This window comes from Stegodyphus dumicola, chromosome 5 (assembly GCF_044657685.1).
Source record: "Stegodyphus dumicola isolate Sdum_Otavi_A_Nest chromosome 5, ASM4465768v1".
NCBI lineage: Eukaryota > Metazoa > Arthropoda > Arachnida > Araneae > Eresidae > Stegodyphus > Stegodyphus dumicola.
Window position 1 is genome coordinate 144,851,355 of NC_140772.1, and position 24,630 is coordinate 144,875,984.

The window sequence follows — 24,630 nt, forward strand, 5'->3', positions numbered from 1 at the left end:
CGTACGCGTTGGATGGTTTTTCGAATACCAGCATGAGAAGCTAAAGCAGAGTCGTGTAACTCCTGCAGTACGTTTAATCTAAGACTAGCTGGGATAACAGGTCGAAATTCGTTGTTGGAATTCGTAGTTTTTGTATAAAATAATAGACCATCTATTAGTTCGTAATGGGCCGCCCTATTTCTTATCGCCACAATATATTGGTGGCTAAAATTTTCAGGATCCTTTAAATAATCATAAATATTTTTAAATTCAGGATCCTTACTCAGTTCGGTTATCACAGTTTCTCGGGAATGTAACTTACATGCTGTGAGCATTGCCACCTTTACAGTATTAACTTCTTCATCTATTTTTATTCTGGATAGGGCATCTGCTACGATATTTTCCTTTCCGGGGCGTGTGCTTAATTACCAGATTATACTCTTGTAACTTTAGTGCCCATTTTATTAACCTTGTGGATAAGTTTTTCCCTGAGTACAATCTAGTTTCCGCCGCATGATCAGAATACACTGTTATTGGACCTTTCGAAAATAGACTCGGAACTTTTGCACTGCTAACAGAACTGCAAGTGCCTCTCTCTCAGTCGCGGAATAATTTTTTTGTGTTTGATTTAAAGTTCTACTAAAAAATGCCACGGGCTGCTGATTTTGCGAAAGTACCGCTCCTAGCGCATAATCCGAAGCATCCACTGAAATTTCTAAATTCTCATCGTTTTCAGGAAATTTCAAAACAGGGGCTTGCGTTAATGCTTGCTTTAATTTCTCGAAAGCACTATTGGCTTCGGCCGTGGACGAGAAAATTGCCTTTTTCCTTTTTAATTTTAACAATGGTTCAACAATAGCTGCAAAATCTTTTATAAAACTCTAACTTCAATCTTTGGAAGAGTCAAATTTTTCACAATAACTGTATTTAACTTGAAGAAAGAGGGCTTTTCTTGGCCTTCGGATTTCCGCACCCTCCCGTCAGCAGAAATCCGTTTTAGTTTAATTTTCTTTCTTCCTTTCCATGCCTTCCTTGTTTTTCCGCTGGCCTTCAGACTTTTTTTCTGGCTTACTATTGAACTGTCGACGTTCGCCGGTTGTTTTTGGATACTCAGGTTTCCTTGCCCTCTGATTCGATTTGCTTCCGTAGCCGTGTTCTTGCCTTTGCTGTGGTCTTGGCGCACCAAATTGGCTTCGTTGCTCAAACTGGCGTCTTCATTCGATGTCCGCCGTTCTTCTATTTTCAAACTGGATTGTTAGCTCAAATAACTTTTCCAGTGTAGTCGGATTCCTTAATTAAAAAAAGTCTTGTACTTGGGGAACTAAACTCGGCAAAATCACTTGAATTATCTCAGGATCCGGACGGTTTCCATACAAGAGTTTAAAGACGTGAATTTTTCTTAAAATAAAGGTGGAAAGATTTTCGATTCGTTGCTGGTATATGCTGAAGAGTTCCGTTTCTAAACTTGCACGATCTCTTACGACAGGGAAGGGTTTTACTAAGGCAGTCTTAAAATTTTCGTAAGTATAGGTGGGACTTCCCGCTTGACCCAAGAGGCTTTTGCCTATACATTTGAACCAATTAAGCGCTTGGCCCCTCAAAGCGCTGGTAGCTAAGGTGACTTTATGGAACTCATGGACTGGATACAGCATGAAGTGGTCATCCAATTTTTCCAAAAAACTGGTTACCGGTGAGTTTCCATTAAATGTTGCTTCTGGTTTCATCGATGCGCGCATGGTCTGTACGATGTACCCAAATCCTTCCAGGGCGGCAGCTGGCATTTCTGGATTCTGAGTCGCTTCTGCAGGCACCACAGGTTCTTCTTGAAACTCGGCCATGGTTATTCTTCTTCGTCGGGCGCCACTATCAGGACTTGTATTCCTCTTTACTTGCTTTGGAAACATGAACTATCCTGACTCGGAACAGGGAGCTTACTCAAGCTATGTTTACTAAATTACGTGATTCAAATCTTATTTATTGCAACAACTTAAACTGTTATGACACTTTCAATTGCACAAGAGGCCCTTGCTTTTACAACTGCATTTATTTGCGGAACACTTCCTTTTGCAATAACAGTGTGTACATATACTCCTCTCTTTTCAATCTACACCAGAGCATATCTGTGATTGTCGACATACACCGGTGAGGGTCCGAATGTAGAAGAATGTAATGCAATATTCGATCTTTCACCGACGTATTTGGTGAATGTTAACATTCTCCGGTGAAAGTCGACATTCTTTAATTTCGGTCTTTCGAGGTAACATATTTTTATACGATTATATACATATATATATATATATATATATATATATATATATATATATATAATATATATAACACTTTAAATTGCACAAGAGGCCCTTGCTTTTACAACTGCATTTATTTGTGGAACACTTCCTTTTGCAATAACAATGTGTACATATACTCCGCTCTTTTCAATCTACACCAGAGCATATCTGTGATTATCGAAGTACACCGGTGAGGGTCCGAATGTAGAAGAATGTAATGCAATATTTGATCTTTCACCGACGTATTTGGTGAATGTTGACATGCTCCGGTGAATGTCGATATTCTCCAATTTCGGTCTTTCACGGTAACATATGTTTATAAGATTATATATATATATCGTGTATATATATTGTTTATATATATATATATATAATCGTTTATTGCAATGTATTGTCGGAAACGCTTTCCTGGCCCATAGTGACGAGAGACAACACAAGAAAAATATGGTACGAACATTGTAAAGATATTTTTTTATTTTCCTTAGCGCAGCGGAAACCAAGAAATAAGAACAAAAGCAGGGGATCGCCATCAAAGAAAGTATTCGAAAGTTCCTTCGGAACGTATCCTAAACATGGGTTTGGTAGAGATAGTCCAGTGCATTGTTCAGCAAGATCACGAGAACTAACTTGCATTATCAGTTCGTCTCGGGGTACTTCAACACATAAGTGCACGAAACCCCAGTTAGAAGTCCAACAGGAACTTGTGGCACATATTGTGGCAGGTGCTGGTAAAGTCCTGGGGATGCACGGTATTTTCCAGAGCATCTCATGTTGGATGTACGAGAGATGGGATACCCGTAACAGGGTGCAGGTCGTAATTTCGAACACCTTTTTTGAGGTCCATAAGTGTCTAATTTTGTTCCTACTTTTTAATTTCTCTTGTGCTAAGCGTAACTGGTGTCCGATCTTTCTTGTGTTTTGTGTTGTTTGCACCGGCCAGGAAAGTGTTTTCGGCCATGTTTTGCCATTTAATTTTTCGTCATCGTCGTCTCTCTCATATATGTGTATAATTACATATGACTCAAGTGTTGCTACTATATGATGACATTTACAAACACGGTGTTTAAAATGCTACATATTCCCATCCGAAAATATATTTTTCTTTTCCTCTTGCCCTTCAAATAAGATATATGTGTCCTTCATTGCAAAATTACCTGGAACTTTAATTTTCCTTTTTTCGAGGACAATGGAGAGCATATTTCAGTATAGGCAGCTGTCAATATTCAAACATCAAATTGTAAAAGCCATTAAAGTGTGGCCGAAATGATCAGAAGGGCTAAATTCGCATAAGGATTTAGGAAATACATTTTGAATGATTTTGTAAATTTTCCTTCAATAAATTTAATGCAACAGGCAAAAGAAATTACAGGGAACAATAAATATAGGAGAAAACAGGTATATCTTTTCCTAATTTACTTTGATTTGATTGATTTCTTTCTTTCTTCCTGTATAAATAAATAAACTTTAAGAATGCAACTGAAGAATGAGAATAAAAGTTTCAATTGAAACAAATGGTGGCAAAAATCCTAGTGCGGCTCTGATGGACTACGAAAAAGACCAGCAATATGATCCGAATTTTGAATAACGAGAGAAAATTTGAAATCTGTGCAGCCAGCGATGCAAAGAGACTCGTTAAAATACAGGTTTGGCTGATTCAGAAAGAACGTTACGTGTATATCTTCTAAAATGCTTTTTCCATCCTTTGTTTGTAGTTGTTTCCCTTTTCATTTCAGTTTCCTTTTTTCCTCCTATTTTGCAATTTTCGTCATTGTTTCCCTCTGTTTTTAAGCCACCTGTTTATTATTTCTGTTATTATTATTGCAACTTATGTAAAAATTAAGTAAGGAAAAGTAAGGCACTGAAACTTTGCAAATTATTACGCTCTACGTGAGATTCATGGAGGCCGCTTATTGCATACAAATAACGCAAAATACTTTAACTTATCTGCTTGGCTTTAGGTCAGAACAACGAAAACAACAAATTCACCCTTTGTAGAAAACAATTCTGCCAGGCAATAATCTACGGGGAGTTTTTTCCCTATGAAACTGAGCCAAAAGTGTTATATAGTATCTAAATATGGAAGTGTTGTACATGTTAAACGTGATCGTCATTGCATTACTTTCACTATTTTACTAATGAAATAAAGATATACCGATTTTTTTGTAGATTGGAAAATCCTCCTTGTGATCATGAAAAGGAGCAAAAACTGGAAAACGAGAAAGAACTGGAAAACGAGAAGGAACTGGAAAAGAAGCGAGAACCGGAAAAGATGCAAAAACTGGAAAAGAATCAAAAACTGAATAAAAAGGAAGAACAGGAAAAGAAGGAGAAACTGGAAAAGAAGCAAGAACTCGAAAACAAGAGAAAACTGGAAATGACACAAAAACTAGAAAAGAAGCAAGAACTGAAAAAGAAACAAAAGCTGGAAAAGATACAAAAACTAGAAAAGAAGCAGGAACAGGAAAAGATACAAGAATTAGAACAGAAGCAAGAACTGAAAAAGAAGCAAAAATTGGAAAAGAAGCAAGAAATGAAAATGAAACAAGAGCAGAAAAAGAAGCAAAAACTGGAAAAGAAGGAAGAACTGAAAAACAAACAAAAACTGGAAAAGCAACAGAAACTAGAAAAGAAGAAAGAACTGGAAAAGAAGCAATTACTGGAATGGATTCAAAAACTAGAAAAGAAAGAAGAACTGAAAAAGAAGAAAATACGGGAAGGAATACAAAAACTAGAAAAGAAAGAAGAACTGAAAATGGAGAAACATATTGAAGAGATGCTAAAACAAGCACACAAAAGTGAACTGGAAAGGCAAAAGTTGAGGGAAAAATTGCAAAAACCAAAAAAGAGAGACCTGAAAATGAAGAAGGAACTGGAAAAAATGCAAAAACTGGAAAAGAAGCAAGAGCCGGAAAAGATGCCAGAAATGGAAAATATAGAGGAGTCTGAAAAGACGCAATACCTGGAAAAGAAGCAAAAAACGGAAAAGATTCCAAATCTGAAAGACAAGCTGGAACCGGAAAAGAACTGTCAAACCCGAAAAGGAAACCGGTTGAACTGCGAAAAGAGCCAGAACTGGATACCGACTGTAGAACGATTGATTTAATAACCAAACGAAGCAAGACCCGGAAAAGAAAAATAGAACAAATAAATCATATACCTGCTTCATTTTACCAAAATTTATTATCAACAACATTTTTATTATCAAGAACTTTATGGTGTTCTTAGTATATGGACGGCATTTGATAATATTTTGCTCGGTAAGTGTAACTACTGATAAATTATAAGCTAGTAATTAGTCATGCTAACTTTAAGATACCAGTATTATTTTAGCAGCAACTAAGTACACTCTTTCGTAGTTCAGATCTATGTTTTCAGTGCCTTTCATGGCTGCGAGGTCTTCCGGTTTTACCTGGAAAGTCACAGTTTATTGACTTTTTTAACACATAGCTTTACACATGACAATATTTTTCAACAATAAATTTATGTTGTGCTACTGGCTTTAAATTGTGCAAATAAATATTGCACGGCATATCTTTCATAATTGAACTCATGAAATTAATTTATACAAATTTCATTTTAAAATTTGTTTGACCCTGAGCTGTCTTATCCAACTGCAGATATTCATAGAACTTTATATCAAGGTTCAAAGAAACGTTCAAAAAGGAATGTTTATCCACTTTTAATTATGTGTTAATCAGCATGATTTGCATTACTAAGATTGTAATTCTAAACAAATTAAAAGCTATTGTAGTATGTACATTAGCTTTTCATTTGCTTTCACCTTGTTTAAATTCAGTTTGACATACCACAGTTTCCGTCTCTACTCAGGATTTTTTCAGTGTAAAAATTCAAGATTACAAATTGAAATGAGCGAAAGAAATAACTTTTAAAATGTGTGTATACATTACATCAGAATCATAATATAATTAGATAAATAAACTGAATAATATGTTATAAAGCGAATTTATATCAATTTCGATTTCTTTCAAAATAGAAATTCCTTCGCACCTCATAAATCTCACAGAAACTCTCGGTTTGTGATTCGTGAGCTTTAGTTTTTTATATTTGGAATTTGGCAGCAATATGATTCACTGTTACGATGCAAATTCTTGCTCACAAATTGGTTATCTAACTAGAAAATGGTATAATTAAAATAAAATGAATATTATTAGATGGAAATGTTGGTTTCCTTTGCGTTTATCTGAATGGTATCGTATATATAAACCTGTTGGAGACGTTTTTTTCCCACACATCGAATAGAGACACATAGTCACATAATACAAATAATATGAATACAAGAATATAGTGTAAGATGATGCTCTACCACATTTCTCTATTACTTAAGACTGCGAAAGATTTGTTAAAGCATTACAGGATCATACTCTGATGGATCTCGCCGTTCTGTTTCATTTTCTGCCCTCGAAAACACATTATCTTAGTACAATAGATTACTTTTGAAGGAATGGATTATTTGAAAACATTGTAACTGTAAGAATTATTCTCTGACGTTATTACTGAAAAAGCGGCTGAGAGCATAATCTTTGGCTATGCTCTTTAAGCTGTATTAAAACCATTTTGAAATGTAAGGCCTACAAACTGAAACGTAAATTTATCTTATTTCTGTACTATTCATTAGAGTTATATACATTTCCATCAATAGATACTGAATGGCTAAATATTCTGCTTACCCAAATCAGTTATTTTTTTTCTCTCTTCTTTTTCTTAATTTTAATTAGTCCGGAAAGTAAAGCTATAGAGAATTTCACTTCTTCATTAGAAATCTGATTTAGAATTTTGTTTTCGGAGATAAAAGTTTGAATTCTTTATCCCTTTTCTAAACACAAAGATTGAAAAACGTAACATCGAAATTTTGAAAACATTTATACACTAATAGAAGGGGAAAAAAACAGAATATAATGCTTCAGCAAGCATGTAAATATCTCTATCACTTAAGTTTCAGCTATGTTTGCTATAGTATATTCAGGCGTATAAGGCGCACTTTTAAAAGAAAATGCAAGATTGAAATTTATGGGTACGCGCTGTACGCCAGCTATAAAAATGTTATGTTTAGAAATATGGAAAAAGTGATTAGAATTAGATAAAATTAGATTTCTGCGTGTAATTAAATGCTTTTTATTTAAGAGAAATAACATAGTTTATGTACTTAAAAATTTTCGTTATCGGATTCTGTTTCATTTTCACCTTCACCTCTGATCCATACTTGCATAGAGAGATCCAAGTTCCTCATATACGTCTCAATCTATAACTTCAAGCACATCATCGAATTCTGTTTCAGTTTTGCCGTAACTTTTACTCTGATCCACACATAAATAATCATCTTTCGTTGCATCTAGACCGTCAGATATACCACATAAATTAAACGGGTTTAATTTTATTCCGTGATTTTATTATCTACTGACACACTATTTATGCACTGACATGACGTATTTGGTCTCCATTTGTAATTAGTTTTTTCACCTTCACTTTTGTTCGAGTATTCCACTAACGTTTAAAATATTCTATCGATGATTTATTGACATATATGTCTAATATATGAACTAATGGCAATAATCCGCTTGGATAAACTGTCATATCTGTATAACACTCTTTCAACAACATATTTGTGCTATCCGTTAGATGGAGGATGAACATGTCCCAAAGTATTAGACTTTCTTGATTATCTGAGGCAAAAGGAAGCTTTTGCCAAATATTTCTTATCCACAGTTTCACAACATTTTTCTCCGCCGATCATTTCTCGTGAATACGGATGAAAACACTTTCGGGAAACTGCACTTCAGCAAAGTCTTTCTTTTCAAGATATCGATGAGCTTTTAATTTCGTACGGTCGGCTAAGCAGGAGATCAGTACGGTGAGGTGAGATTTCTCGTTGGCCTATTGATTTTATGTTAACCGTTATTTTTCTTTCATATCATTGTTTCTTTATCTCCTACTATATCAAAACTTCAGGAATGACATCGATATTTGCAACACGTGATAGTAAATAAAGTTTAACATATTTTTAAAAACTCATCAAAGTTTTATCTCTATATTTTCGAAGCCTTTGAAAAAATTTTATCTCTTTTTCTCGGAGAACTGAATTATTCCGTGAAGTAAATCGAATACACAACCTCAGTTTGCTTTAGAGTTTTCACTTCCATTTGCACTCGTTTTTTCTATTTTTAAGGCAAAGAAACGTACGCTGTTTCTTGTTACAATTAATCCATTCTAGTGATGATGGGGATTTTCTACAATGCAGTTTCCAACACTTTCGCCGACGGTAAGCTATTTCATTACTTCTTTATGCAATACACATTTATTCTTTGGCGCAATAATCATTGTAAAATTTCATGCCTCTTCCACTCGTGTACGAAGCATTCACGAAAACCATCCTGCATGATTTCCATTTTCTTTCGCAAACTGAATGACTTAACATTTGAAACTTGCATAGTGTTTGTTTCGTTCGGCGAAAGCCATAACTACTGGTGAAGAAAGCACTGGATGAACTACACTTCACTAAAAGCAAATGTGATATCGTTAAGTCTTTGATGTTGACATCAGAACCACGGCTTCAAATGACTACAGAAAGAAGAAACATGACTCCTAATTCCGCAAATTCACTTTGGTCGAAAGTGCACTCTTATCCAAATGATGTTCCTTATTTCTCGAAGTCCTAGAATAACATTCTCTTCCACATCCAGAATGAATACAAATCACCTCCTACCTTGCAGAAATATTTTCCCCGATAATCATTTCTCCTGCGCACCACCTTATCGCTTGCCAAACTGCAATGTTTCCGCAATTGACATATTTGCTCGTGTTTCCTAAGGTATGAAATAATCAAGAAGAGCTGTTGCGAGATATGATGTTTTTGGTATTGCCAAACCACCATGTGTATTTTATTGCTTTCTTTATTTACTAAAGACCTGATGCATTGTAATTAAGCGATATAAGAACTTGATTTATATGCGATTACGTTTTCTTATACAAAATGTTCCAACAAGGTGCTTATGGGTTGTAATTTCATTTATTCAAAACTCAGTCTAGTTATATTTATAAAATTTTCAATAGCAAACGAAAGTTTTAAGAAAACAGTTTAAACGTTTTGGGTCAAGATACTTTTCAAAAAAAGTCTAATCCAAGAATTATTTATATGAGAAATTTTATGTAAAAACAAATGGCGCACATTTTTACGTTTGAAATTTACTGGCATATTCCATGCCAAATTTAGTAAGAGATTTCAGGTTTTTACCAGCTATAGGAAGTCAAGGATTTCTAGAATAATTTACAAAGTCAAGGACGAGTTCTGTCTATTGTTAATTGGTATTTTCATTTCCAAAATAGAACATTGAAAATTAAATTTTGAGAGAAGTCTTTTTAATTTTTTTGGCACGCTGCATAATGAGTTCATTTCAAAAAAGCTGAAAATAAAAGTATCAGTTTTCTACATTTTACTAATTATTCTTTCCTCCAATACCTAGACTTCATTTCGGAAACTTTCCTTTTGGTTATAAGAAATAAATCACAAAACAATTGACTGATGTCAATCGAAATCAGACGGAGATACTTATGTTCAAAATTATTTCATAACGAGTGCAAACTTTTTCCTCATAAAATTATGAGTGTCGGAGAAACATATGAAGAGCTAGGCTTCGTAATTTTTACAAAACAAATGACTTTAAATTTAAAAGTACCAAAGCGCAAACATTTACGTTTTTCAAAACACATTTGTACTTGCAAGTCAATGCCTACCACAAACGACCAAGATCCGGTCTGAACTTTTGCAGACAGTGCACAGACATGCGTTTCGAGTACCTTTCATTTTGGTTATTTGCGTATGCCATGTAACCTTCTCAAATATTCTCATGCTTGTGACTCAGAATTGAAATATCATTTTAACTGATATTTTTATGTGATGTGTAACAATAATTTAGTTTATTTTTCAGGATGAAGATTCAGGCCCCCTTTGCGCATACCGACTGTAATTTGAATAGCCAGTTTACAATAACAAGCTTAATAGTAACCGACCGTCATAGGAAGACGCCCGAGGCTTAAAGGAACGCGAATCTCTATCAAAGTTGCAACTTGTGTAAATGCAATTTTGACTTTTAAATTCTTTTATTTTCCCTTTCTCGTGTCAAAAATGTTTCTTTCTTCAATATTTAGTTTAATAACGTGAAACTTTAATTTAAATTTTTCTTTTCGCTATTTTTACTTTAAAAAGATTTTAAGTTCTTTCATTTTACAAAAGTAATACTGATTTTAAAAACTATAAATATTTCCTTTTGGTTTTTTATTTTAAAAAATTGCTTTTAAATTCTCACTTTATTTATTTTACAGAAATATTATATACTCTTATAAGCTAAACATATTTCTTTTTTGTATTTCCATAAATGCCATTTTTTCAAAAAATATTTTACTCCTTTTCATTAAGGGGTGTTGGAAACCCTATAGCAACAATGTTGAATTGGCAATTTTTGGATTACCTTTTCTGAAAATCTGCTGTTCTTACAGGCTTGAAGGTTTTTACGTAATTAAAGTACATCTATCACCTCGCGCTCTTACAAGCACGAGGCAGGTTCGTCTATGCGCTCGCCATAGTAGGAAAATAATCTCTATCTTTGAAATTTTATCCTCTAATTTATTACACATAACGGTACACAATATACAATAAAACAAATATCACTAGTATAGTATACATTTAATTATATACATAATATAAGGCGTGCAAAACATGTTTTAAGTAATCTCAACTATATGCATAATATAAGGCGCGCAAAACATGTTTTAAGTAATCTCTTTCCACACGGCATGGCTGCCGGTCCAATCGCTAAAGTACCAAGTCTCGTATTCACGCCACCAGCCTGCCTCGATCGGTTTTTCCGAGGAATCTCGAATTCTTTTAATACGGTGTCTTTAATCATAATATTGTTATATCAATCCATTTCATCGAGAGTCGCGATCAAACTTTTAACTTTTGTTTTTAAACTCTGCAAAATAATTTTCCCTTCTTCAGATATTTTATAGAGATTAAGAATCACTTCATCATGATGTAAAAAGAACAGCCATTTCTCAGCTTTCGATGGTGGGTCAAACATAACTCCTTTCATTATTTTCAAATGTTTCAATAATCGTTTCCCTTGCTCTAAGAATCTCCTATATCTTGATAAAAATAAGAACCTTAATTTCTCATTTCCATATAAAATATACTTTCTCGGTGTCTACTGGTTTTAACGCCTGACATTCGAATCATGTTATTAACAGACATAAAAACAATTATAATTTTCTAAGTTAATATGGTTAATATATAAATTAAGAAGGACTTACCTTTGATCCCGATAGTGAAAATATCGAACGAAGAGCACAACTTGACGCTGATAACTTTAATCATGAGCACACTGCAGTGGCACGTAACTTGACATGATTACAACACGGTAATTCACATTATCCCTGATTTAACTTTTCATGATTTCACTAGGATGATGAACACTGATGATCCCATTTTACCACTCACTGGCTGTTAACTTTTTAGCACATCACGCTTTCACAAATCGGATGAATTTATTCGCACACATGGCCCTAAACGCGCCATTTTCTTTCGTCATAAAAATCTTCTCTCATCGTAGATCCATTCGTGAACTATCACCGAATTTCATTTTATAACTTTCAGTAACTTTTTACAACCATATTTATTTATTATTTTCACTATTTAGTGATTTCCTTTTTCACAATCTTATCCTATCGACTGCGCCGATTTGCACCTCGCGCCGTTTCAAGTCCGAGGCGGGTTCGGTCATTTCTCATGCACTCGCCATAATAGGAAAATAATCTCCATCAGCTTTGAAATTTTATCCACTAATTTATTAAACAATACACAATAAAACAAATACCACTACTATACATTTAGCTTAAGTTATCTCTTTGCACACGGCATGACTGCCGGTCCAACCGCAAAAGTCACAAGTCTCGTATTCTTCCCACCAGCTTGCCTCCACTCTGTTTTCCGGCGTAACTACGTCCCTTCCTTTAACCGTCTTTCGCCCCTCGCGGATAAAATGTTCTGGAAACGTCTTTCGCTAAGGGAAGTAACATCACAATACCTAGCTGAATATACTGAAAAGAGCTTTTTTATCATTTTAAATTTTAGAGTATTTTACAGTATATTTTGTTACGCATAGTAAAATTTAGCACTGATTATAATCAAAAGCTCTTTTCGGCAAATATTTGGAAGCGTAGTAAATAAGGTATAAAAATTTCAGATACCTGTGAGCAGTAGTTCTTGAGAACAGGTACTACATCGAGTATAAAATATCACGTTCGGGGGAAAACGCGATTTTATGTAAAAATTCTCAATTATCAAAGTATTCAATGACAAATTAAAGCTAGATTTTGTACAGTCCTAATTTTCATAGAGATTAAAGAACGGTGTTTTAAGAAAGCTAAAATTGTAGAGAATTTGAAAATGCAAATATCAGAAATCCTCATTTTATGAAATGTTTTGGCTTTCATCACCCCTTCAACTATTCTATTCTTTAAAGTCCTTTCTCTTTTTTTTCTATTCTGGTAAAACTTGATATATAAATTTAATTCTTTGTCTTTTAATTTTTAATTTTATATCTCTGGTCGCATTTCTCTTTAACGATTAACATTTTGCATTTGGCTTATTATTATTATATTAAAATTATGCAAAATGAACAAACAGTAAATAATGAGATGCTCAATTAAAAACAAATACAGATTTAATGATAAAAGGGAAATTTTTAATGTCATTACAAACAAGATTTCAAGGGGTTCAAGAGGCCGTTGCCTAAAAAAAAAAGAAAACAATTCGTCGTTTCCGGAAGAAATGAAACTTTAAAAAATATTTTCGTTGTCACAAAAACCAAACTTTTTGAAACATTACGTTATTCAAACTCTTACGTCACTTCCGAGTGTCACGTTATCTAAGATGGCATAGGTTTCGGCTACGTACCCAAGCCTCTGGCATCTCCTGAGGGCGGCTGGTTACTACACCTGAACCAACGATAGTGAACTTCCGGTGATATCCTTCTGTCTGTACCTGAATGAAACTGGCTCTATTTGAAGGCACACTAGCGAAACACTAAAAAGTCATGATTTAAACGACGATGATTTGAATAATTTAACTGGAATTTTGAGGACGACAATTTAGATTAACTGCTGCTGATTTTTTATTTAGGTGGTCGTGAGTATATGGTTTAGTGATGAAGAGTATGAATAATTGAGTAGGATGATAATAAAACTTTAGGTGATCGGGCTTTGTATCTAGGTGAAGTTTTTTTATTCTGACGACGACTTCAATGATGATGATGAAGATGATACATAGGATGGTTTAGAATGACTGCTGTGATTTGGGTGATGATGGTTTATCTTATTCTGACGATGATCATGGTGACGCGATATACATGATGGTTAAAATGACGATGTGTATTAAGTGATAATAAATATTTAGATGAATTTGATGGTGACATAGTTTTGACTGATGACGATTTTATACATGATGTGAGAGTGATTTATATAATACTTTAGAGGAGTTAGACAATAAAGACGATGATTAAATGAGGATGAAGAAGATGATGATTTGGTTGATATTGCTTTCTATTTAGATGATCTGGAAGATTATGATTTATCTATCTCGACGATGATAATGGTGATGATGACATATACGACGGTTTAAACTGAAGGTATGATTTCGATGATGATGATTATTTAAATGATGGTTTTGAATTATCTGGTGATAATTTTATAATTTCTTTCTTGGTTATTCAGATAACAATTTTGATGGTGATTTAGAAGTTTGAGGTGATAAAGACGATGATCAAATGATACTGCTTTTTATTTAGTTGATTTGAGCTATAATGATTTATCTTAATTTGGCGATATTTTCAATGACGATGATGATGATAATATATATATATATGATGGTTTAACATGAAGATGTGTTTTGGGTAGTTATGCTTAGTTAGATGTCTTAGATTAGCAGATGAAGTTGATTGGATTTAGAAGGAAATTTATATATATGATGATTTCAATGAGTTAGATATTGATTTAGATGAAGGTATATTCATTTGATAATGATTATTTAAACAATAAGAGGGTCGTCCAAAAAATTACTTTGCCGTAAACCATAAAAAACAAAGTCTTATTACCTGGAAAAACCTATTGCAAAAGATACAGCTATATTTCTGCTACTTCTCAGCATAAGAAACATCGGAACTATACCAATTGTCATAGCGTCGGTTACCTATTTCCATTAGAGTGTCATAGAAGTCTGTCGCCTGGGAAGAAAGGCAGCCCGTCACATTTGTCTGCAACATTTCACCTGTAGGAAAGTGTGCCCAGACAAGAACGTCTTCAGGTGCAATAACACGTGGAAGTACTTAACAGCAAGATCGAAGCCATAGAATGGATGGTCAGACATCTCCCAGCGAAACGTCTGCAACATATATTTTGTGGAATTCCCCGTATGCGTCCGATGTTGTCGTAGGACACCACAACACCAGCACTGAGCATCCCAAACCATTTGTTCTGAATGGCTCTTCAGATGTTCTCTAGTAAAGCGCAATAAAGATCAGCTTTCACCGGAGCACCACTCGCCAATACGTCAATGAGCAGAATGCCTTTACTATCCCAGAATACCGTGGACTTCAATTTCCGTGCATAGACTGAGGATCGTCCGGCGCGTGGATCCCTGTGACGCCAATCAATTGTGAGTTGCTGTTTTCTGTGGTGAAGTGAGCTACCCACATCTCATCACCTGTAACGATTCTGTTAAATTGCGTTCAATAAACTGATTTATGTATCTGCTGCCTCTAGTTCTTTGTGTTTAAGTTTTGAGTATTCGAAATGGAACTCAAATACAATCAATCATATATATAGATTACATATCAATTCATATATTTGAATTAAATACATATTTACTTACCGGCCCGAAACTTTCTTAACACGTTGAGCGCGGCGCCGGTCTCTGGGGATTGACAGTGAACTTTCCGTGTGGCCGGCGTCGGTCCCTGGGAACCGGCACTGGAATTTTCGTTTGCCTGGCGTCGTTCCACGGAACCGACAGTATAAGTTAAAAAATAAATATAGTCTCAATGAAATGTGATCAAATTTAGCATTAATGAAATGTATTGAAACATTCTAAACAAAAACACGGCTTAGCTTTAAGGCTTAGCTCGCTGCCGGCTGAACGGAAAGGACAGCAAATTCGGCGCCGAACTCAGCGTGTTAATTAGAAAGCTACCGCTCGGCCTTAAAAACGCACAGCAGTTTGGTTTAAATAACCATTGATAACACTATTCTATAACGTTCTTTCTATAACGTTCTATAACGTATTATTCTATAACGTTCTTTCTATAACGTATTATTCTATAACGTTCTTTGTACGTTAAAGTACATATAGCACAAGAGTGTGCAAGGAAACTGATATATAACAAATTTATTTAATATTTTTCATATAATAAGGATAATTTCAAACTGTAATCATAATTCTAAAAATCCATGACATTATCGAATTGAGACCTGTTTCGATGTCAGATATATCTCGTAATGAAATCTGATATTTTTTGAAATTTAACAACTAATTTTTCGAGGTATTTGACAGTCCAATCTGTATAAGTTTCATTTATTTGTTTAAATGTTTGTAAAGTGTTATCACAGATTTTCATAAAAAAGGGTGTGAGAGATAATTGATAAAATTGATAGATAGAAATGGAGGGAATATTATGCATTTGTTCAGAAACATAAACGTAGTATTTGTGAGATTTCTCGCACAGCCAAATTATAATTGTTTTGTTATTTCTTTTTTTTCATATTTAATTCTTTTAAATTAATTTCTCAAAGTTTGTCATAATTTATGTGACTCAACTAGGTACGAAAAATTGATTCGGAATGTAAAAGAAATATATGTATTCTGTAACATTATTCTTTGTAAAGTTTAATTTTTTTTAATTAACAAGGTCTGTAACCAATGTTTGCACTTATTTAATGCACGGAGTTCCAAGCAGTTTCACTCATCATCCTACAAGCTGCAATAAACACAAAAACACAACTCTGAAAATGAAATATTCTAACAAGGATTGTAAAGCCAAAGGCATATAACTAGTCTCCTCTGTATGCTCAGATCATTCAATATGATTTCTCTCACAGCTTATACATTTTCAGATGAGTTACTCACGTTCGTTTTTAAAGGTAATCAAAATAATGTAAAACTGCAATTAAAAAGATTAAAATTTCGACAAATTGACTAAATGAAATATATATTCGCTGGTCGCTTAAAATTGCTTCAACGGTACCTAGTTCCAAATTGCAAGATGGGTATTCCACACACGGATAATCGAGAATTAGTATAACATTCTACAGCAAAACATTGCAAATTCCGTGCTTTTTTCATATAATGCATTCATGCTGTCAGATTTATTATGTCTAATATTATAATATTATTGTAAAATTACGGCCGGTAGAAATCATTCCTTGAAAATGAAGGCCCCTTGCCACCTTCTTGATGACTAATTTCAAATGGATAATTCAAACGTGGCGAAAAGAGAAATATTAAAATTTTCAAAAATTCGTGTTTACGGTTTTTTAATACCTAGATTTACCACTGCTAACTAATATTATGATATAATAATATATTAATAATTAGAAATATTAAAATTTTCAAAAATTCGTGTTTACGGTTTTTTAATACCTAGATTTACCACTGCTAACTAATATTATGATATAATAATATATTAATAATTAGTCAAATGAAATTTATGTGGCTTCGTGTCAACCACTTAGTATTTTTAACGCTGTGTTTGAGCAAAAACAGAATATTGTTTATTTAAGCTATAATAAACATCCTACAGTAACATTTAGTTATTGTACATTGTTTTTTATCAGCACTTACGAGCTGAAGTTTCGTCTTATTAAACTATCCATATTGGTGTTTTTCATGCTCCTATATTGTTTTTGTATATAAATAATGGAAATTACAATTGGGATGATCAGTTCCATAAAACTCTCAGTATTCTGCAATCCTAACCACATGACCAATGGTGCCCCAAACATACAAGAAACAAACAGGTATTTACAAGTAGGAATGATTTTCGAAACGTTTGCTTAAACTCAAAACAAAATAAAACAAAAGGGTCGAATCAAAATGTTAATGTTTCATAAAAATGTGCAGGATAATGTTAGATGTAAAGCCTGTTTTCGTTTCCCTGGCAGACGTACTAGGAAGTTTCATAAATGAAAGTTTTCTCTTTTGGTGGGATAGTGGCTGTGACCTATACATCGAGCATTCATTGCTGGACAGTACGTGTATAATTACAGATAGATAGAGATAAGTAATTAATAGAGTATTTGACATATATAAACTCATCATTCAGATCTTCGAAAGTGTTCAAATAGTAAAAACACGATACCGTATGCTTTCACCACTTCACTTATGATGTAGACTATGCCCATATGAGGTACTTCTCCCTGTTAGAGTTAACTAAATCTTAGCTATTGAAATATAGCATTTTCAAATTCTTTCCATTTGAATTTAACATGAATAATTTTACTCTGATCTCTCTCTTTCTTTTCTGTTTGTTTCTTACTTCTAGCCATCTATATCCAGTTCTATATCTTCTACTTGTGCCTCTGATATTTAATGTAACGGCATTTTGCTTTAGAGTAAATAGATTTAAATTAATTAAAAATTACATTCCTATTTTCAAAATACTTTTATTAATATTTCAAGGTAAACATTTTGATATTCGTCAAATGGAACTCGAACCTAAAATTTAATTTTTATTAAATCTTTAATCTATTTCCAGCACTATGCATAAAAATGCCCTTTCTTGTTAAAATAACGAAACTGATTTTAGATTTACTAGTAATGAATCAAATTGCAAATTGCTTAGTTGACATTTTTCAGCTCTCAGAGTACATTCCATTTAACTATGCAGTAAATCGAATGATTGTTTGCAGTCAACAATATGTAAAAAGCTGTTTGGGCCAGGTCGAGAAACAGGTGGTTTACATCTGGAGGAAACGAATTTTTGACAATGTCTATATACTATATATAAACGAATAATTAGAAACTTCCGCGTAATGCTCTTATGAAATAATTCACTGTATATTAGAAAAGTACGAGAAACAGACGCATATTTTTTCAAATGAAAAAAATCGAAAAATTATGTGCTTACTAAAATCAAAAATCTCAGGCGAACAACAAATAAGGCCTTGTAAGGCCTTATGTATTGTTCCTTATAAGTTATGTGAATTTCCTTATAAGGCCTATTAAATTATACACACTTTTTGCTGCTGATCATTTAAATTTATTTCTTCGAATTGCTCTTTCAAACTTGAATACCCGATTCCTAAAAGAAAGTTGCTGATTTTGAAATAATGTATACTGCTTAATTTTGGTCGTGCGTTTATGAATTTTTTCTAATTTTATTTCTTTATTAGCGGAAGTACCCGATGTCAATTAAGTTAGATTGAAAGCAATGTATCTAACAACAGAGAGAACGATACCGTTGTAATCCTTCTCTAACGATGTAAAAAATACGATTCATAGTTATACATTTTTCAGTCTGGTGCGATATGCAACCCCACATAAAAAATTTCGATAGAAAAATATAATTCTCTCTCATTGTATCAGAAGCAATGTCACTCAGCTTTTAGTGATTTTCGTCTTTCTAATCAAATGGCCATAACAGCTCAAGTTCCATCCAATATTTCACCTATATTCAACTTTAGTCGATTCAATGTCGCAAAATATTTATCATAATTGATGAGAAATCAATAACGCAAACAAACAAACAAACACACAAACAGACATTCTTCTTTATATATATAGGTTATGTAAAATTGACAATTTTTTTTATTAACAAAATGTAAGATTTGCAAGCGAGCAGTAGCAACACTTTTCGAAATAAAACAATTCTATCTTCAACGCCCGAGACTGTTACCACTAGGAAAAATGAGTGCGAAAATTAGAACTTTCAGAATTTTTAATTAGTATTTTCGCTCATGAAAGTGGTTAAGATGAGAATAGTCGAAATGGCTTCCCTCGAATTTTCGGAATCGGGAATAACGTATTTAATGTTTGGGAAAGCTATTTTTATTTCATCTTTTATCTATTTTCGTATTTTAACAAACTCTAGGATTTGAAAGAGAGCAATGGTAACAACTTTCGAAATAAAGCAGATTTTCGTCTCCAGCTTGCGAGACTGTTGCCACTCGAAAAATGAGAAAGAAAATTATCGTTTTTCCGAGTTTTTATTTATAGCTCTGATTTTAGCTACTTTTTTTTTTTTTTTTTTTTTTTTTTTTTTTTTTTTTGAGAAACGTGACGTCGACCTAATTGTAGAATGTTTGGTGGTGATAGCTATAGTAGTGACCGAGTTATGAGAGGACAAACACACAAACTTTCTTCTTTATATACTATATAGATAACAAGTTTGAAACTTTCCCAAATGTAAGTATACGAACCGCGAGACTGTATTAAAATTTGGATTTACTTATTTGTCAAAAAAGAATTTTTTTAAAAATTTGACATCGCCAAAACATGAATATTTTCGTGATTTAAAAACATTTCCATAACTGGAAGTATATTACTACAAGCAACGATCGCAAAAATAAAGGTCGTGTAGGGACTTTTAAGCCGGATAAAGGATGTTGGTGTACATATACGTGAGCATATACATATACGGTTGGTACAGCTAACCTGCAATATAAAGAGAGAAGCAAGCCTACTCTTTAGAAAATTTCAATATTCTTCGGCTAATCGTTTTTGAGTTATGCGAGATACATACACACATATATTATATCTACATACATACAGAGAACACGAAAAAATCCCTTTTAAATGCATTATAAAATATACTATGAAAAGGAAGAAGTCTTTATTCTGTCCGTATGAGATGTCGCACAAAAATCATCCAAATGGATTCAGATATGGACAAAATGGATATTTCCACTGAAATGTGATACTTGAAAATTTTCGTAATTATAATACTTCCTTTATATTGTAAAATGCAGTAATAAAATATTACCTAAATGGGAAATCTTAAATAGATGAGAATTAGTACCAGAATTCCACAGCTATACTTTTAAGAAGTGGTCGTAAAAAAAAAGTGGTTCGCTGAGAACTTCGTTCTAAAAGTTCAAGCAATAACTAAAACATTTTCGAATAAATTGTGTGTGAAAACTGTATGTCCCGTCGTTCAAAAGTAGTGGACTGTAAATTCACTTGATGTTCCCTCAGTTTAGAACCCAAGAAACCTCAGAGTCATAATGTTGACCGAAACTACTTTATTGGCTTTCAAACATTAAGTTGGCTGAGGAACGGCGAAGAACACTTTGACACCTCTGACTTCAGTAGCGGCTCACCAAGTAAACTCGGGAGAACCTCTGCTTAGTTGAAACTCACAGCAAATTAAAAGCTCTAAACCCGAGCTTTACGATCCTAACAAATTTGTGTCTGCGCCTCTCCCCGGTACAAAGAGAGAAATACAATTTGCGTAACATAGAACTAAAATATTTAATCCTTTGCGGCGCACTGTACGTTAAAGTCGGAATTTCAGCAAGAAACGTTGTATTCAGTCTATTTAGTCCTAAATAAGTATACAGGTAAAATTTTGTAAAAATTGCACTTACCGTTTTAATTCTGTGGGTGTTCCATGAGGTGGAACACTGCGCCGCCAGAGCTTTGAAAAGTGCGACTAAGCGAGCATTGCAGTGAAGCACGAAAATGAGTAGAAGCGTTTGCATAAGAATGAAAAAACTCTGTATTATGGCTGTATACATGGTTTCCTGGATATACACAATATTCTTGAATATATACGGATAAATGAGATACATATCTACATACACAAGTCCTATATACAAAAATGTTTATAAATTTTCCTATTTCTTATCTTCGTGAAATTGTTCAAAGCAAGTCACACCTTTTTGATGGAAGCACAAACCAACTAAGATTAAAATAATTAACTACGATTAATATTAACAAAAAAGAAAAATAAGCTTATAATATATAGATACACGAAAAATATCTACACAATTATTGAAAATAAACGGGAATGAGACTAAAAAGGCAGCAAAAATTTCGCGTAGGTCTAAGTAAAGATGAGTCAAGCTACTAATGAAATTCCCGCCTAAAAACTACCCCCAAAAATTTCGAGATGCCAATATTAATGCTTTCATAACACAAAAACCACCTCGCCCCTCAATGCTGCTTTGTTTGAATTCATTCCCTACCCAAAAAAAATCAACAGAAACAGAAAACGAAAACAACGGATGTTCTCTCCTGAGAGCACAGATGTTCTGATTAGTAAGAGCATGAGATTGCTAAAGGCGCAGTGTTCCCGCTAATGGAACACCTGGTTTTATTCAATGATTCTGCGTATGATTTTTGTATGAAAGATTAAAAAAATAATTTGGAGTACAGCCAGCAAAATTATGCCTATCTTTCTCCAAATAAAATTTTTATATCATTAAAAAAATAGAGAAAATTACTTGAAAAAATGGATTTTAATAACACATAATAAATTAACGTTATGTGTCTCCTTGTGATATGCTGCTATCTACGGTTTAAAAAGAAAAGTTCAAAGTATATTATAAAAGCATTTTTATCTATTTACGGTTGAATTTAGAGGCTTTCGAAGCGATTCAATTTGGGTGTTCCATGTAGTGGCACACTGAGACACAGAAGCTTAACCATATTTTAGAATCATTTATAAAAATATATAAATGTAAAGTTAAATATAAAATATTCGTTTCAAAGCGATCGTTGACGATTCCATATCTCTTTAGTCTTCCGTTGATGCGGTCATCTTAGAGAGACATTGTGAAAAACCTATATTTACTTATTTTCTCAGAAACATCGGTCATCTTAGGATGGTAATCGACAAGAGGATTTATTGTACCTATATTTTCTTTTTGTAAAATTCTGCGTTTACATTTTCTAGATCTAAATTTAAATTTGATCTTTCTCAAAAAAATAGTGTGAAAATGAATGCATTTCCGTTAATAATCTATTCCGTTAATAACTCTATCTGGCTTTAGGGGTCCAGAGGTAAAGTCGTTGAACGCTGGTAGCTAGACCCAGCACAAAAACACGCTGCTTGAGAATTTTGTGGTTTTTCTAATGTGTAATGTGCGTACGAAACTTTTCCTGAGAAAGTCCTCCCCAAACGCTTCCCTCCCCTTAGGAAAAGAGCCCTAACGTGCTCTTCCAATAATCCAATAAATATAAATACGGTACTGAAATATTACGTAGTTCATCCTGACTTGTGTCATCACAACTAACGAATCGCAACATGCAAAGGATACTTATATAAAAGGATTACTTTGAAGAAGCTGAAGGAAAAAGAACAAAAGAAGTCTTAATTTTATTCAAAGAACATAATATTAGAAATTTCAGACATGCATAAAACTTTTAAATACATTTAATCTAAAATAAATGCTCCTTTTCCCTTTTTTAATTTTTTAAAAATATATTGTTCATGAAGAACTGCCAATACAACTTTATGAAATGACTTAATTAAATAATAACGTTTAATAGTTAAGTAAATAAATTTAAAATTCTCTTAAAATAAAAATTAAATACTGCGTAGTACTCCCATACGTATCATTAATTTTCTACTTCCTTTCAACTTTTCAATGCAAGAGTTCCTTCTTGGATTTTTAGCAAAAAATTATTAATGAAAGGAAATATATGAAATATAGAGGTAAAAATATTCCTCATTCTTACTCGCACCTATAATTCATTACTCGAATACGCACCAGCACCTTTTAAATGTAGAAAAGATATATCTGCAGAATAATCGTCATGCGATTATTTTATTTACTCTCTTTTATAGGAATATATTTTCCACGACGATATTTTTCAACTGCGAAGTTTTGGAACCTCTTTCTGTTCTTCGTCGATGTTTTGTACCACGATTGTTTTCTTCGATGATGTTTTAGACTTACGATATGTTTTCCTGCCTTCTTTTCTCCCACATGTTTTCTACAACGAAGTTTCCCTCTTACGTTGTTTTCTCCGCTACGTTTTCGTCCGCGATGTCTTCGTCGGACCTCCTAGAATTCACTCGCAAGCAAGCGAAATAATCGTTCCATTTAGACTCTTGTCCTTCGACAAAATAATACCTGGCCCATTATGGATTAATGCAAATGTACAGAGACGTATAAGATTATGGGGTTCATTTAAAAATGACTTTTCAGTCCACTTTCATATTAGTTTGATTACCATTAAAAACGAACATGAGAAAGGTGTCTAAAAATTTGCGTCTTATACTTAGGAATTTTTGAATAAGATTACAATCAATTTTTTTTTTCTTATGGTTGGCACTTGCCTATGTCGGCATCGTCCTGCCCTAAGGCCAGATCGGTAGTCTCTTTATCATGGAGGCGCCTAGTAGGCGGGACATCATTGCCTCCTATGAAGGGACAGACAATTTTACATCCATGCCTTCTCCGGGATTCGAACCTGAGCCCTACGGTATCGCACTCAGGTTTCCCTAACCACCATAACGCTAAAAAAAGGCTTGCAGCTACAGATTTGATTTTATTCATGATTTATCGTTATAGTCGTTAGAATATTTTATTCTCACAATTAAATATTGTTTTTTTTTTTTTTTTTTTTTTTTTTTAAGCTTGTACAACGATGATTCAAATTTTAGTGTTTTTCCAGCATCAAAGCGGTTGCGCACATTGATTACAGACATGTTGTTTAAAAAAATAAAATTTACGAAAAAAAAATGCAGATCAATTTTTTAACAGTGGGAATCAATTTTTCGTAACTATTTCAGTAGTGTCAGTTAATTCAGACTTGTAGAGATTAATATTCAAATATTAAAACTGAGACTCGGTCTTTCAGAAAGCCTCACAAGTACTTTCTCTCTTTCCATAACAATGTATGTTATTGTCGTTATGATTGATCAATACCAGTATTGATCACCGATAATTTTTAAGAAAATCTGTGATAACGCTTTACCGACTTTTAAACAAAGGAATGAAGCTTATACAGGGTGAGCTGTCAAGTACTTCAGAAACTGTGTTCTTAAACGTTTAAAAATATTTCATATCTTTTAATGAAATACATCTGACACTGAAGCATGTCTCCATTCGATGATGCCACCGATGCTTGAAATTATATTCACAGTTTCAGCATGTTTATAATAAAAATTGTAACCAATGTGCTACTCACTAGTTTTCTCATATACTCCTGCGCTTTATGTACTTTAAAATTACAAACGGCTACAACTGTGTCTCTGTTCACCTTGTTTATTTAATCAAACTACTTTGTCTTTAACTGACAGAGTGTTGGCTTTATAGTAATATATACTTATCACACTTCTGCTGCTTTGTT

At 33.4% G+C, this 24,630-nt stretch overlaps 1 protein-coding gene across 1 annotated transcript in view; it reads left to right on the plus strand.

The window, feature by feature from the left end:
• LOC146997264 (uncharacterized) overlaps positions 1-12,575 on the plus strand; it is a 34,969-nt gene extending 22,394 nt beyond the window's left edge. Inside the window, exons 2-3 of the mRNA XM_085817151.1 lie at positions 4,434-5,524; positions 10,211-12,575. Of these exons, the coding sequence (XP_085673277.1) occupies positions 4,537-5,370 (834 nt within the window). The 5' untranslated portion in view covers positions 4,434-4,536 and the 3' untranslated portion in view covers positions 5,371-5,524; positions 10,211-12,575. The remainder of the gene's footprint in view (positions 1-4,433; positions 5,525-10,210) is intronic.
• The last annotated feature ends 12,055 nt before the right edge of the window (positions 12,576-24,630 follow it).